This window comes from Wyeomyia smithii, chromosome 3 (genome assembly GCF_029784165.1).
Source record: "Wyeomyia smithii strain HCP4-BCI-WySm-NY-G18 chromosome 3, ASM2978416v1, whole genome shotgun sequence".
Taxonomy (NCBI): Eukaryota; Metazoa; Arthropoda; class Insecta; order Diptera; family Culicidae; genus Wyeomyia; species Wyeomyia smithii.
Genome location: NC_073696.1, coordinates 76,161,207 through 76,179,042, shown reverse-complemented (window position 1 = coordinate 76,179,042; position 17,836 = coordinate 76,161,207). Strand labels below are relative to the sequence as shown.

The 17,836-nt window shown below is 35.5% G+C and overlaps 1 protein-coding gene across 1 annotated transcript in view; it reads left to right on the top strand.

Annotated features, from left to right (window-relative positions):
- Positions 1-368: 368 nt before the first annotated feature.
- The window catches only part of LOC129732756 (dynein intermediate chain 2, ciliary), a 65,157-nt gene continuing 47,689 nt past the window's right edge, over positions 369-17,836 (top strand). Inside the window, exon 1 of the mRNA XM_055693945.1 lies at positions 369-1,036. Within this exon, the coding sequence (XP_055549920.1) occupies positions 1,004-1,036 (33 nt within the window). The 5' untranslated portion in view covers positions 369-1,003. The remainder of the gene's footprint in view (positions 1,037-17,836) is intronic.

Sequence of the window (17,836 nt, the reverse complement as noted above, 5' to 3'; positions counted from 1 at the left end):
GGTCTACACTTGTCTTCGGTTTAAATCACCGTAGACTTTTTCTATGCTGTTGTTCCAGAGACAGAAGTTTTCTCGAACATTTTTTTATTCGCGTCAACTAGCTGAAATTTTGGGAATTTTTTTAATATTTTCAATCTTTTTTCGGAAACAGAGAGTTTGTTTTTGAAGCTTTTACGGGTACCGGTAGTCGCATTTACATGTCCTGAAAATGGTTAGAAACAAATCGAAAACGTCAGTTCAAAATTTGTTAACATCTCCTTTTCTGAGATTCGAGTATAGCTAGCTAGCGTAAGCGTGTGGCCTAATCGATCATATATTTTATACTATACTATACACTGTATTTTTAAACTAAGAGAAACAAAATTAATAAACGTATTTCTTCAGAATTAACAGCATTTTAATTTAGTTATTCATCACTCACAAATGTGGCATTGGCATCATTTTGGTATGTTCTTCAATCACATTGCCGCCAATTTTTGGTTAACGCATTGCAAACTAGACCAAGGCGACATTCTGTGCCACGGACGCCTTTTCGATACTATGGCAACCAAGGTACTCCAGTTGTTGTTTTGAGATCAACAAAACAAACACAAGCTTAGCGGTGCAACCAGGGAAGTCTTGTTTGTTATTCTGTGAGGCGTTGTGAAAATCGATTCGAATTTAAGCCAAATTTGTAGACGTCACCCCGGACGGTTGTTTGGTTTGCAAAGTTGGTCGTAATCCTGAAGCTTTCAATGATCACAGATAAGCGAGCGAATATTTGTTATAACGCGAGTGTAGCATGGTACCGGTTCTGAGTGAGAAAAGGCGTCGCTTAAAAGTTTCCTCCTAGCCCACGGTGGAGCGTGCTGAGCCACACTCCAAGCTATCAAGCTTTGTAATTAATTATTTAATAAATAGACGGACTTTGTTAGACGTCGTACGGTTACCCGGTGTAGTTGGGCACTGCTGAGTGGAGTATTGAAGCACGGAGAACGGCCGAAGACAACTTACTAGGAACAACATGCCACTAAAGTCAAGCCAAAGGCGACCCTCGGTAGATACATAATTATTTTTAGCTCTAGAGCTTTTAGTCATTAGTTTGTTTTTATATCGCCCAAATCTACTATCATTTTTATTCCTTTCTCGGTACATTAGTTCCATGCTGCAAAAATAATAAATTACTTAATTATAATTGCCTGTACACATTTGAAGAGTATTACGTAACCATCAGTATTTATCGCTATTTTAATATAAAGTTAACCGTAACTTCCACACTGATACAGTGAAAAAATGAATCGGTGAAATTAGATGTTCCATCAAAGGCTTTGCTTTGAGAAAAACTAGAGCGACAAGCGGAATTAGTTTGTGTTTTTTTATGGATGGGGGGCAGGGAGAAAATATAACGGTGTATCTCTATGAACATGTCGAGCGGGGGTTTTTTTTTACGACGGACAAAGAAACTTTTTCATAAATTTAGATCCTTTGTCATCTTCGACATTTGAAATTCTTGTGCACATAATCATTTGTTGTAGCTACCTAACCTTTCTTTTTTCGGTTTCTTCTGGAAGGACATTTTCGACCAGATATTCTATTTCAATTTTCTAAGAAAGGTCAGTGCAAAAAGTCATTGTGGAATATATATATAAAAAAAATCAGATATATTTCTGCGGCTTGAGAGTTTTTTTTTCAATAGTCTTCACATTATCTTTGGTCTGGGATTTCAGTAACAAAGCGTTATCTCTTGATTGAGCTGATTTAATGTTTTCTTCTCTTTGTTTATCAATCGGATAATTAATCATTCTTGGAGATTACTTATTCTTAATCTCAGTTGGCAAACCATGTGAACCCCTACAAATGATCAGTCGGAACTTTGACATTTCTCATTCAGGTTTCTTTTTAGGGTTTGCTGCAACTTAATTATCAATCCCGAAGAAGGTCTACAACAGCTTTACGATTTTTTTTTCGAAAAGTCTCGTATAGAAATATTGATACCTCCGTTATTGATTGATAGTTTGATTTTCTTTCGAATGCTTGAAGTATCTGATGAAAATCTGCTTGCGTGCACCCTAGAGCATTACATTTTGAATAACTGATTAGATTAATGTTAGCGAAATCAGCAGAAAAAGGGTCGCATGACAGAATTCGGTTTAGTTAACAATAAACTGAATACAGGGGCGGCACCGGCTGTCCAGGACTGGTCAGTAATTACCTAGACACATTATGTAGTTATAATTAACCTAACCTAATATTTCCTAATCGTTTGAGTGGTCCTATAATGAGTTTTGACCATTTTGGGCTGTTCTAGGTACAGTAACTGTTCGCTAACTGGGTGCTGTTTAGCTGGGCTGCTTTTCAACTGGGCGTTCGCTAACTGGGCTATAGCCCAGTTAAAAAGCAGATGAACGTCAAAAATCAGCGTTTGGCATATTGCTGTCAAAACGAGATAGGGGCACATGAATAGGGCTAGGCCCTCAGCCCAGTTAGCGAACGAACAGTGTATATTATGTAAATATTTTGGCACTGTTTTGGTCATATCTCGGGAACAGTAGAGCCGATTTATATGGTTCAAGAAGACTAAAAATCCGTTCGTTTGAGTGAAGGAGTGAAATTGGTCGAACGGTTGCCTAAATATTGGAAAAAAAGCATCAAATAGACAAAAAACACGAAAAAATTATCTATAAAAACCGGAAATCGTATATATATAAAATCTAATTAAATACGGAAAAAGTTTGAGGATGTTAGAAAACCGTAATTCATCAATACCAATCGTTGAAAAATGAGTTTGAGGTTTGACCGTGATTTTTTCTGGAGTGGACCACTGTGCGATGTCAGCATTGCAAATGGTTTTTCTTAAAAAGCCCTAAAAGTCGTCCAAAGACAGTTTTAATGTGAGAACTGAAATAAAAAAGTTAGAGTGAAAAATGTGTTTTTTCAATATAAATCGGTTAGTTTCGAAGATAGCGAAAAGCTTTTTTCTACAAAGTTGCCTAAAACTAACTGAGCTATAACATTGTAGAACAACTTTGTAGAAGAAAGTATTTCGCTAAAAAATTTCAAGCGAGCTCTAGATCCAAATTCCAAAATCCTTTTCTTTGGTGTGTGTAGATGAACGAAGTGCGTCATAGAACGGGTCCAACAGAGGGTGATACCTATATTGGCCTACTACTAGGGTAACGGGGATATTTTGGCCCGCTTTAGGGAGTAATTGTAGAGCAGCATGTCAACAGGGTCTATCTACTTTCATCGATTTTCTTGATTGACTTTTCATTTGTTTATTAGTTCAGCTAAAGTAACTATTCCCAACGTGGTTTTTATTTAAAAAGCTAGATTAGATTCTCCGCTATCAAATGGTCTTAAGGACATATCATGAAACGTGTTTAATAAGCCGGGGCGGTTGAAAAAAACCGATCGATCAAAATATCGATCAAAGCAGATAGATCCTTTTGACATGTTGCTCTACAATTGCACAATTTATTGAAAGAAACATGTTTTCTCAACATAAATACCTGCTCTATTATATCATTGTTAAGAGCAATGTGTCTACTTTGCAATACATTGTTTAACAATGCAATTTATTGGAAAATCTTCGAGAAATTTTTGAAAGTAGACCACCAGGTCTATATTTTGGCCCACCTCTATATTTAAAACCGTGTATTGAAATATTTCGGGCTGATCATATTTCAGGTCATCATTGATCTTTTTAGAGAAGAAAAAGTGGATTTGACACCTGAACATCCGTGAAGTTTTCGAAATTTTAAGTATCTGGAAATTAAAAGATCGAGCTTAGATCAGTTTTGCAGGCATTTGCAGTAAGTTTCATATCGTCAAATGTCATAAATTAAGAAATATTTACCTGTAAATTACTACAAGCTGCTTCTTCGTTCATCGCCCAACGGCCAAATAGTAAAAAAGAGCTGTTAAAACTTGGCATGGCCAAGATATATTCACTTTAGAGAGAGACAATCCTATTTCGATCATGCCTAAAACTATTTTTTAAACTTTTTTCAACTTGTTAGGATATAAAACTGTTTCTATGGTATTTTATTGAAGTTACTACAACAATGAGTTATTCGTCTTGTCTCCGTTGAACATTATATCACAGACTAACAGACGTAACACTGGAACCTAGCTCCATCGCCACAAAAAACATTCATTTCAAATTTTCAATCGAATAACAGCCATGGCGCGAAAACATCGTCTGGGGCGCTGTCATGCAATCCCATACATATTTTGTAGTTCCCCATTTGACACATGCAGTAACGCTGGCGCTGATGTCGAAATACATGACGCAGCGCAAACACGACAGCAGATGGTGCTAGTGTTACTAACGTAAAGTACTGGAATCATCCAAACGATGATTTTATTGAAAATTTGTTCGACGTGTTATGTCTGTTAGTCTGTGATTATATGTATAGTGCCGTGTCAAATAAACGTTTTGATAAAAAAACAATGAATTTTTTCAAAAGCATACCTTTTTGTTACTAGAGCTTTCGGAAGTTGAGTTGAATCACATCTGTTCAACTGAAGAACCAAAAATGAGACAAAATCTCTTTATTTCAAGTATCGACATCTAGCGGTGGAGAGGACGCATTTTACACTCGAAATTTTATTACGCTAATATTCCATTCCGCTTTTCGCCGAGATAATCCTTTGTTCTCCCCGAGGGTGCCTTTTCATGATAATCTAAGTCTAATAATAATCATGATAATCTAAGAAGTACCACCCGCATACGCGCAACAGTTTTTATGTAGAAAATTTTTAATGAATTTCATTGTTGCCCAAGTTGAAAACTGAATATCTTGACTAACGACAATCATTTTTCTACATTGTACCTAATGTTACGACAGTGCTCAGTGCTGTGTATAGCGTCTGATATGCATTACTTGCAATGTTAGGTATAAAAACGATACGAAAAAAAAAATATTGTCGTTGGTCGAGAAATTCGGTTTCCAAGTCCAACGAGGATATTCAAGTAAATCAACTAACAGTTTAAAATAGTTTCAACATCGCGAGAGGTACAATCCAAGAAAATGTGTTAAACAATGTTTGGATGGTTGAAAGATTTTTAGCTTTTTTTTTTTTTTATTTAAGGGGGGATTTGTTAGTAGCTTAAGTATTTATGATAAATATTAGTAAATAATGAGTATGTGTGTCCAATCACAAATGGTGACTTCTCAACACTGTTAGAAATTTGAAATTTTAATTGTTAGGATTTGTTTGCTTTCGCAATAAGGACTTATCATTCGTAGGGATTTAAACCTACTTGTCAGAAAAGGGGAAGTAAACTTACAACTAACTTAATTGCTAACTTATTGGCTATAAAGAGAGCTTATCGTAGCAATTGAGGATTGCAACGATTTTTGTCGAAAATTGTTAATAATTTTATTTGACATAGCTTCTAATGGTTCAACACCAGTAAGTCTATGTAATTCGAGTGTACCAAACCAAGGAGGACGCTTCAAAATCATTTTCAGAATTTTATTCTGAATCCTTTGGAGCGTTTTCTTCCTTGTTGAACAGCAACTTGACCAGATCGGTACAGCATAAAGCATTGCTGGTCTAAAAATTTGTTTGTAAATCAAAAGTTTGTTCTTTAAACAAAGTTTAGAATTCCTGTTAATGAGAGGATATAAACATCTCGTATATTTGATGCACTTGGCTTGTATACTCTCAATGTGCTCTTTGAAAATAAGTTTTTTATCATAAATTAGTCCCAAGTACTTAACCTTGTCGGACCAACTTAAAATAACCCCATTCATCTTGACAACGTGATTATTGTTTGGCTTGAGGAAAGACGCCCTAGGCTTATGCGGAAAAATTATCATTTGAGTTTTAGAAGCATTGGGAGAGATTTTCCACTTTTGCAAGTAGGAAGAAAAAATATCTAAACTTTTCTGCAATCGACTGCATATGACACGAAGGCTCTTTCCTTTTACGGAAATGCTTGTGTCATCGCAGAACAATGACTTTGTGCATCCTGGAGGCAAATCAGGAAGATCTGAAGTGAATATGTTGTACAGGACTGGCCCCATGACTGAACCTTGAGGTACACCTGCTCTGACAGGAAATCTATCAGATTTTGAATTCTGATAGACAACCTGCAGAGTTCGATCAGTAAGATAATTTTTTAAAATTTTGATAAGGAAAATCGGAAAATTAAAAGTTTGTAATTTCGCAATCAAACCTTTATGCCAAACACTGTCGAATGCTTTTTCTATGTCTAAAAGAGCAGCTCCAGTGGAATAACCTTCAGATTTGTTAGCTCGTATCATATTAGTAACTCTGAGCAATTGATGAGTAGTGGAATGCCCATGGCGAAATCCAAACTGTTCATTTGCAAAAATTGAATTTTCGTTGATGTGTGACATCATTCTGTTAAGAATAATTCTCTCAAACAGTTTACTTATTGAAGAAAGCAAACTGATTGGTCGGTAACTTGAAACTTCAGCTGGATTCTTATCCGGCTTTAAAATTGGAGTAATTTTTGCATTTTTCCATAATTTGGGAAAATATGCAATTTTGAAGCAGCAATTGAAAATTTTCACTAAAAATTCCATTGTGCTCTCAGGGAGATGTTTGATTAGTATATTAAAGATTCCATCGTCACCAGGTGCTTTCATATTTTTGAAATTTTTAATAATTGATTTAATCTCATTCAAGTTAGTTTCAATTATTTCTGCAGGTAAAAAATTCTGGGAAGAAATTAAATCAAATTGACGTGTGACTTCATTTTCAATTGGACTCACAAAATTCAAATTTGAGTTATGAACACTCTCAAACTGCTGAGCAAGTCTTTGAGCCTTTCGTTCATTGGATACAAGAAAACGTTCACCATCTTTTAAAACTGGAATAGGCTTTGAAGGTTTCTTAAGAATCTTCGACAGCTTCCAAAATGGTTTTGAATATGGTTTCAATTTTTCAACTTTAGTCTCAAAATTTTGATTTCTCAGAAGAGTAAATCTATGTTTAATCTCTTTCTGTAAATCTTTATAAATAGTTTTAAAAACAGGGTCACGAGAACGTTGATATTGACGTCTGCGGACATTTTTCAAACGAATTAGAAGTTGAAGATTTTCGTCAATTATTGATGAATCAAATTTCACTTGAGCCTTTGGAACAGAATAATTCCTGGCATCAACAATTGCACATTTTAATGCTTCCAAAGCGGAATCAATATTCACTTCGTTTTGCAAATCAAGCTCATTATTGAAATTTCTCTCAATATGAGTTTTGTATCTTTCCCAATTAGCCTTGTTATAATTAAAAACAGAGCTCATAGGGTTTAAAACTGATTCATGTGATAAAGAAAAAGTTATTGGAAGATGGTCAGAATCAAAGTCAGCATGTGTGATCAAATCACTACATACATGACTTTGATCTGTTAGCACCAAATCAATTGTTGATGGGTTTCTTACAGAAGAAAAGCATGTAGGACTATTCGGAGACAAAATAGAATAGTATCCTGAAGAACAATCATTGAATAAAATTTTGCCATTGGAATTACTTTGAGAATTATTCCATGAACGATGTTTAGCGTTAAAATCGCCGATTATGAAAAATTTCGAACGATTTCTGGTGAGTTTTTGTAAATCACCTTTAAAATAATTTTTGAGCTCGCGTGTGCATTGAAATGGTAAATATGCTGCGGCAATGAATAAAATACCAAGTTCAGTTTGAACTTCAATTCCCAAAGTTTCAATAACTTTCGTCTCAAGATGGGGAAGAGCACGATGTTTGATTCGGCGATGAATAACAATTGCAACTCCACCGCCGGAACCCTGAATCCTATCATATCTATGAACCACGTAATTGGGATCATATTTTAATTTTATGTTAGGTTTCAAAAATGTTTCAGTAATAATTGCAATATGCACATTATTTACTGTTGAAAAATTAAAAAGCTCATTCTCATTGGCCTTCAATGAGCGAGCATTCCAATTTAATATTTTAATTGTTTTATTTAAAATCATTGCTAAATTTTAAATTAGAAACAATTTTAATAGTAAAATTTGTGCCTATTTGAATGGCTTCAAACATTGATTTTGCCTGCAACATGGCGTTCATAAGATCGAACATTGCCTGTTGCAAAAAAGAAAGTTTACCTGCCGTAATAGGCCCCAGGCAGTTGACATTAGAAAAAATATTTTCGGTAGCAATATTAGCTGGAGTGATAGGTGTACAATTATTTTCTAGCGTGTTTTGCTTACCCATATTAACGGTCATTTTCGAACTACCAACACTAGGCGGTATAATGTTCGAACTACCTGTAACCTGTGCATAAGTTAAACGGGTATGCAAAGGAGTAGGTAAACTATGCGTCACTGGTACGCTTGGAGAATTTTGTTTTGAAGTTGGTTTTAATTGAGAAATTGAATTTTGTTTACCTTGCCTTGCCTTAACAATTGCTAAACGGACTGGGCATTGATAAAAATTTGACATATGGTTGCCGTTACAATTCGCACAGCGGAAATTTTTACTCTCTTTCACAGGACATGTGTCCTTTTTGTGAGAAGAGTCTCCACAATTAAGACATTTTTGGTCCATGTTACAGAATTTGGAACCATGGCCATAACGTTGGCAAGTACGGCATTGGGTGATATGCTTTTCACCTCCGCCATACTTCCTATAAATTTCCCACTTTACACGCACATTATACAAAGCATGTGCTTTTTCAAAAAATTTTAAGTTGTTAACCTCATTGCGGTTAAAATGAATTAAATAATTAACAAGGGAAATTCCAGTTCTCTGACTGTTTTCGCCTCGTGATTTTTGTTTCATTAGAATTACTTGGGTAGGGGCTATGCCAAGTAATTCTGTTAAAGTAAGTTTGATCTCATCAACGGTTTGATCGTTGGTGAGACCTTTCAAGACAACCTTGAACGGCTTGGCGTTCTTGGTGTCATATGTAAAAAATTTGTACATCTTGTCAGTTAAATACTGGACAAGACGATCACGACCCTTTACTGAGTCGGCTAATAAGCGGCATTCACCTCTACGGCCAATTTGATAGGTAACTTTAACGCCAGAAACAAACGTTGAAAGTTCCTTTTTGAATATATTAAATTCAGAAGAAATAGTTACCACAATAGGTGGAACTTTCTCCTTTTTTAAAGATTTTATATTTTGTATAGTTTCATTATTAACAACTTCCATTTCACCAGCTTCTTGCTCAGGCAAAATATCAAAAGGATTGTCACTACAGACACTCGAAGTGTCAGAAAGAGATGCCTCTCTTTTCCTCCCCGCAGCGATGCGAGGTTTCTTTTTCCGTCCAGCCATTTCAGGTGATACGAAAAAAGTTAAAACAAATGTTAAATTCAAAAGTAGGAAGTCTTGAGAAAGACTGATGGGAAATAACTTTCAGGTAGTCTTTAAAAGACACACTGACAAAACACAAACTTTGAAGCTATAGGCAGTCAAAGACCAGTCCACAAGCAACCGAAAAAACGTCTGACCTGTAGGACAGTTCAAGACGCACTGTGAAGATTTTTAGTTTAATTTGCTCTATTCACGTTGATTGTGAATTGTTACTGAATTTCCGCTTTAAAGATCTCTTGAATGCGGTCCTGTCTTAACTTGATATTGATAGATTCAACTATTCAAGATCACCTTTTTGCCTGGTCATTGAAGCAAAGAAAAACATTTTTTTGTTGCATGTTCAAACTATTGGAGCGAACTGTTCTAACGATGCACTGTAAAATCAATGTAGGTTGGAACAGCAAAAAATGAATGCGAAAGCTTGGGCACCGATTTGCTGCAGAGTTTTGTTCGAAGTTGCATATCTGTTCTGTGGTTGAATGCTACCACCTCCTCTTGACTTCGGGTTGACTCAGGCATAATTTTGAATATTCGTGAACTAAATCCAAAATAATGCTACCTAGAGTCAGTACTTTGCCAAAAACTATAGTGTAATATGCTTCTTGGGCGTACCATTTCAATGGTGCATATATTCATTAAGCAGACAGTATGTGAGTAGAGAAAGAACGAAAAATAAGCGAACTGGAAATATGATACAGATTTGAAAAAATATACCGCATCCCGACAGGACTTGAACCCGCAATCTCCCTGTCTCCGGCATGGTGTTTTGACCAATTAAACTACGTGGGACGGTGGTACTGTTCTACAATATATATCGTATCACATTCCGCTGTCGACTTATTCTATTGCTCATCCCTAACTACACACACTGCTGTGCGAGCGTTATTTTTAGACTGAAAGGAATGTCTCATCACACACAGAAGAGTCAGCTGATGCTGATAACTCTTATAGACCTGTGTGATCGAGACCAAAGTCAGTCTGCGTCGTGCCTGCAAGTGCGACACAACTACGGAAGGGGCTCCGTACGGCTAAATTTTTCCGAACTGAATTTCTATTTTTAACAACGGCTTTTGCCGTTAACACCGAAAAAGCCGTTGTTAAAAATAGAAATTCAGTTCGGAAAAAGAAGGTGCATATATTGTTTTCTAAAATTCATTGAATTTATCAAATAAAATGTGAAAAATGTTAATGGGTGGGCCAAATTATGTGGGTGGGCCAAACCACCCCCGTTACCCTAGTTGTTTAATTAGATAAAACACCATACCGGAGACAGGAAAATGCGGGTTCGAGTCCCGTCTGGATGGTGTACTTTTTTTCTAAACCTAAGTCACATCTTCAGTTCTCGTTCATTTTTCGCATTTTCTTAAATCACATACTCTGCTTGCTTTGCAAAAACTTAAAATGTAGTTGTACGACAAAAAATGAATTTAGTTCTTGTAAAGAAAGCTATTAAACCTATTCATCAATAATTCCAGCTGCAATCACTTTAATGATTATTTTACCATAAGACGAGCGTCTTGATGATGATGATGATGATGATGACGATGATGGTCCCACCTCATACCCCTACATTGGTTTGAGCTGGTCGATTTATCTAAGTAAGATATTATATAAAGTCATACAATGTAACCAGTTGGCAAGCAAATAACGGACTGGTTATTAATACAGACATAGTAACCCTTCAAAAGAATACCAATAATTTAACAATGAGTATAAAAATAACGATTTTCCAATACCATCATGGATCCAAGGCTCATCCAGAACGTTTCCAACCCGAAAATTATCTGGACCTGGTTAGGGATTGAACCTAACATTTAGGAGTGTTAACAAATCAGAATTGATTCTGGATAACGATCCAAAACTACGAGAGAGATCCCGTGATACTATAGTTCTCGATAACGAGCTTTACAGTCCACAGGCAAATCCAAGCCTTTTCATTTTTTTTTCTCCCAACCCTAATTCAAAATCGTAAAAACAGATAAATATCGAAAAGCAGAATAACAGCATATATGCTTTTTAATACCAAAAAGCAACTTTCCAACCCGATATGCTTTTTGTTTCAATTTCAGGGGTTTAATCCTGATGTACTCAATATCCAGATTGTCTATGTCAGTCTACGCGCGCGTGGCTCAAACATGTGTAGCCGACTCTTTTTTAAACTCTACTATTAAATATTATACAACTAATTCAAACAAAAATCCATCATCATCAGTGAACATAATAACTTAGTTTACCCAATAAATTAAAAAAAAAAACATACATAAATTTTACAATTTTCGTCATTAATTTACAAAAAATTCTATATAATCTGTCTACAAAACAGACTTTATGTGTGAAATACAAAGCCTTTTAAACTGCGCCATTGTTGCTACACGTTTTACCTGTATTGGCATCGAATTGAAATAAAAAATATTCCCTTGTACAACAGAGAGTTCTGTGATCTTCCAAAAAGAAAATTTGGTGTTCTAGCATCATCCGCGTTTCTAGTGTTGTACATATGAAAATCACTTCCCCTATCAATTCGATTACACAAATATCGAGGCAGCATATTATTGAAAATTTTATATAGAAACACCATTGTCAGAAAATATAGTTTTGCTTCACAGAAAGCCATTGAAATGCGTCCAGCATAAAACTCGAGGAAGTGTATCTATTACATCTTAATATTAATCGCATAACTTTATTTTATAAGCGCTGCAGTCTCAATATTTGTGTATTGTTTGCAAGAAATAATATGGATGGGCAAAAATCTATATGTGGTGAAATGATTGACTTATAAACCCTAATTTTACTACTAACAGTCAATTCATTTTTCAAACGGCACAGAATACCGTATTTTTGCCATTTTCTTGATGACATTGTCAATGTGAGACTTAAAAGTTAATTTGTCATCAATAATCACCCCAAGATACTTCGTTTCTGGAGTTGGCAGAAGAAATGATTAAGAACTTTGTTTTACTAATATTTAATTTAAGCTGTTTAAATTTCAACCAATTCGCCAGATAATGTGAATCTTGATTTAAAAGTGCCACAACGTCATTAGGATTCTTAGCCGCAATGAACAGAACAGTATCACCAGCAAATAAATTGATATCGCAAAACCATAAAACTCACTTCATGTCATTAATATAAATAATGAACAAAATGGGCCCTAAGACACTTCCTTGCGGTACACCAAGTGTATTAGAATTGGAATCCGATTCAGAATCATCAAAACGAGTCTTCTGAGTTCTAGCACACAAATAGCTCTCAAACCATTTGTATGCTGTCCCTACGATACCAGCGCTCCACTGTTTGTAACAATAAGGGCCTAGAAATTGTTTCAAAAATAGTTTCTTTAGCCTCGTTTTTTTCTTTCCATTTTGCTAACACCAGATTCAAAGCAGACTCACAAGAGTGACCCTCTCGATAACCTGATTGCTCTGGGATTAGCAAATCATTACTATTTAAATAATCCATCAGCTGGCCTTTCACAACTAGTTCTAAAATTTTCTCTAATGTGTGCAACATATTAATGGGCGGAACTCTTCGGCTTTATCCGTCCCATTAATCTTGGGGATAGGAACCACAAGTGATTCCTTTCAAACCTGAGGCACGTGCCCTGTTTGCAGTGATTCATTGATAAGGTCCAGCAGATCGTGTCCAATGACATGAAAGCAATCTTGTATTACTTTTGCGTTGACATTGTCGATACCAGCCGGTTTCTCCAAAGAAAAACAAATATCTTTCAACTGTGCAAAAGTAATAGGATGAAAACCAGAAAAATGAGAGTTATTATGGACCGGCTGTATTATTTCGAGAGGTTCGTTGACCAAATCAATCTATTTGCTCCATGCTTCAATACTTGCAAATGCTTAAATCTTCTTTAGAAAAATTTCATAAATTTGAAGAATTGCTTAGTTAGCCACAATCCGGCTTGTCGTTTTTCCTCAGAGAATAACTATAGTGCAAGAGAACATCCTCCACTACGAAAACAACTGCTCTCACATTGGCGGGTAAAGCGACGCACTTGCTTGAAGAGAACAGCGAAACCTGTGTATCTGAGAAGCATGCAAAAAAACACCGTGGTGGAATCTGCAATGTCTCTCCGAGAAATAATGAACGGATGTGAGCTTTCTCAAACGAAAGGACATTACGTCCAATAAGCACAAAACATAGCTCACAGAGAAGTTGACTGCGTGGTTTGCTTTTCATCTCAAAACTGAAAATAAATCCGCTCTTCACGCATGTTTGCTCTTCGAATGCTATCGAATTTATCTCAGCAGTGCACACCGTGGCATACTTCTGTGTATTCTCACTAACATGATTCACCAGACTTGTTTCGCTCAGCTGTATTGTAAGCAGCAAGTGTGTTCGTTTTTCTGCTAACAGCAGAAACACAGCATAAAACAGAAAAAAAGTATAGTGCAGAAAATTGCTACACGCAGCACTCATGCTGGACAAGAAGTGAGCGATGAATAATTACTCTGTTCTTCCCACATATTGACGAGATTTTCAGGCCTGACTACAATTTTACATCTTTGCTGTTTTATTTTTTTGACGTGGGACTACGTCTTTGTTTTCTATATTGGTATGCATTCTGTTAAATTGGAAATGAAATTGGCAATTGTTGCGTCAGATTTCAAAAGACAATAAAAGCATAACCACATGACGAATAACAATAACCAAGATGTTGTTAGATAGATTAAATGTTGAACAATTTTATTATACGCTAATTATCACTCTTATTTCATTGCAAAGCGGTAAAAATCGAAAAAAAGTGTCAGAGACAAATTTACGCGGACAATGTACCAATCACATGCGAGCATTCCTAGCACAGACGGCATGACTAGACACCAACTATTCCCTGTGATATTCTCTTTATCAATATCCAAAAGAAATGGACAGAGTCTCCCCGTCCCAACAGGTCAATTTATGTTCGCTTCCATGAACCTAGACTAATTTGATGTCACGAAGGTAAAGGTTTTTCGAAAAGTTTGAAACAACCCCTTTTCTTGAACAATTTCTAAGCCTGCTGTTAGAGCGTAATGAAAACTGATGTCTTGAAAGAAAACATGCTGATAAAAGCAACAGAACCGTAGAGTATATGAGCCGTTGCGGACCAGAGTGGTCTATGTGCCATCGAGCAAAATGTTCAGGAGAAGCAATTTTCGAAAAATCTCTGAATAAAATTCTGTTCAACGGATTCTTTCAAACAAAATGTTCTAATATAAAGGTTATGAAGTGGTTTAACATTGGGATACATAAAATTAACAGTTTCTTTGCGAAATCGGTGATTTTATCTCACCAATGTACATAGACCACTCTGACTTCATATGTATATTCACTGGAATCCTCGAATCGTTTCGGAACAGAGTGGTCTATGTACACAAACCTGGTAAATGACAAAAAAAAAGACGGTTAATCGTATAAAATGGCTAGTGTCACATCTTATTTGATACTTATAGCATGTCACATGTAAGATGTCACGTTTAACATTACATGTAACACAAGATATTACATATTACATAATATTTTACATGTTACATTTTTCGTGTTACATTACGTGTAACATGTTACATATTACGTGTGATAGTACAAAACAAGTGGCATGTTCCTTATCACATGTTATATGCTACATGTTACGTGTTACATGATAGTATTACATCGATTTATGTACATAGACCACTCTGTTCCGAAACAAAACGGCCATTCTGTTTCGGACGAATTTTCAACACGGAATAAGTCAGCTTTAAAATTCGATTTTCCGAAATTTTCTTAATCTCCCAACTTCAGCTTCTTGAGTAGATGCGGTTTATACAAAAAACTCATTTTCGAAAAAAATGGTCTTTAGACCACTCTGTTCCGCAACGGCTCATATGTGGAGCAGAGCGTCGCTAGTTTCTCGTCGTCTATAATTGCAGCGGGCACGACTTCTATTCGCGTGCAATCAAAACTGGAATGCTACTACTGATGGTGATTGAAAGTTTATCTCATGAGTATGGTTACCATGAAAACCATAAATTACCTAATAAGAATTGAACATTTTTTAAACGGTTATAAGTTACAAGTTATTTCTATTTCAATTTAATTTCCGATATTCACTAAATAATCGTGACCGACATAATACCGAACGAGTAATTTTCTTAAAATGCTACTTCATAGAAGAGTCTCGAGTGCGAGTGCTTGTGAAATTTTTGTACATTTACTAAGATCTTTTCAGAATCTTTTTCTTTACATTTCAACATTGTTAGATGATATTTTCTTATTTTTAACTTTACAAATAATATAATATACTTATATTAGCTGTCGTCGTAATACAGTGAACGTAATTGTTGGCAAATGAAACAAACTTGTGAAGTAAAAAACAAAAATTAATCTATTTAAACCTAAACTTCTTTGTTATTGTTAAATGTTGTTTGCACACAAAAAAAAAACACTACAATCACAATATCACCAAGTGTAAATAAAGTTCTTTTTAGTGTTTTCAAATATCTTTCTGTAAAAATGAAGGGGAGGCTGAGAATTAAAATACGTAAATCACTGAACAAACGAATCAATTCTGGTACAGCCAGACAGTAATTACAGTGTTTAGTCCCACGTCAACATTTCATACAACCCTAGGGCTGTATTCCTTGTAGTATTTTTACTTTTCTAGTATATGATTTTCCTTCTATACCAAAGTGTTATATAGGTCGGATTCGATTATTTTTGGGTGTTTGTTTTAATTTTTTTCCGAAATTTCGCCCGGGATTCCCGAATCCGTGGAACAGAAATATTGATTCCCGGGATCCCGGGATTTCCGAGTTTCTCGAAAAAATTCACAAGATTCACTATACAATAGAGCAATAAAACTAAACACACTATCAAAACTCGAAACTGACGTCGTAAAAATGTATAGCAGCACGTGTAATGCTTAACAATCAAATATTTGCTTGAGACGTCGGTCAATACTTGCTTGCCGTGTAATATAAAACTGTTTGCTTCAATTGGTTACTACAGCTATACCAGTTTTTATATATCATTTGAAAAAACTGCGTTTTCTGTGCAAAACGTGATTTTAAAAAAATTGTTATCGTTATCCTTTGATTTGTCAATGAAGAATAAAAAACTGCTCGAAACGTCTTAAATGACAGTTCGCGTCTTTGGGATAACTGTCATTTAAGGCATTTGGAGCAGTTTTTTATTCTTCATTTTAAAATCTAAGGACAACGATAGACATTTTTTTAAAATCATGTTTTGCTCAGAAAAGTGCACTTTTTCGGCTGATATATAAAAATCTGAAAACAGTCTAAAACTTTCGGACCCAATTACTTGTCAAAAATATTTACTGTCTCATTCAGTAAACGAAAAACTAGGCGAATATTTGCTTCGTCCAATGTCATTCTTTGCTTGTTAGTTCACTACTGAGCGAGTTGCCTGATTTTTTTTTTGGTAAATTGATAAAAAAATTTAAACCTGTGAATTGATCGAACAAAATTGAAACCCGGAAATCAATGCGACCAGCAATAAACAATTTATGAAAACTCAGAGTCAGTGCAACTTAGACCGTCGCCGCGATTTCACGTAAAAAATCATTTTTGTGGGTTAATTACGTAGGTATTCTCTAAAACTGACTTATTTCAACTCGATTATTCAGTATTCTATTGTTTCCTTCCGGTTTGTTTGTTTTCGGTTCATTCACAGAAAACTGCCGAATGGCGGAAAAACGTTCTAGTTAATCCATCGAAATTTTCACACGGAATCCTACTTTCTGATCAATGGTGAGACCAACTCCAAAAGGGTTTGAAATATTGTTCTGCCAATGGAAACTAGATTCGCTACGTAGCTTATTTTTTGAAAATAATTCGCATCGTGTAATGGCATAGCAAATATATTTCATACAAAATGAGCGATGAGGTTTGCTACCGCTAAGGCAATCAGAATTGTAACAAATATAATAGCCCGAAGAAATGTGTTGCCAAGAAAAAACCCGTACTAAATATAGCAAATATTTGCCTCGTCTACTGCCTGGCTGACACTCAGCTTTGTCTTCAACCAACCGAAAGTATCGGACACTCAAGAACTGGAATCGGTGATTTGGAAGTGTTCTAGAAACCAACCACCTGCTGAAATTCAGTGGATTTGTGTGATGATTTACAGAAGGAAATTACATTATTTTGGTTCAACGGAAAATTTTCAGCGGATCTGAAGCGATTGTTTGATGGCATGAAAACTCTGAGACCTCTACTACTTCTGCAATTATTTGCAACAAAAATCGATCGCAAATTTCTGATGTAAATTGAATACCTATTGATAAAAGCTACGGATGATATACAAAAGTAAAATTCATATTCAATCTAGATTTAGGCAAAGCATATTGATGGTTTCTTCGTTGTCAAAACCGAAGGAAACATTTTTTGCTAACAAACTTACGCTAAGCTCCCTTTATCCGAGTTTTGGATATGTCAATCCATTGTTTGATGTTAACAATAGATAATAATAACATCGATAAAGTTACAATTGAGATAAAAGGAGAAAAAGACAATATAAAACCGTTTCTACACGATTTCCGACG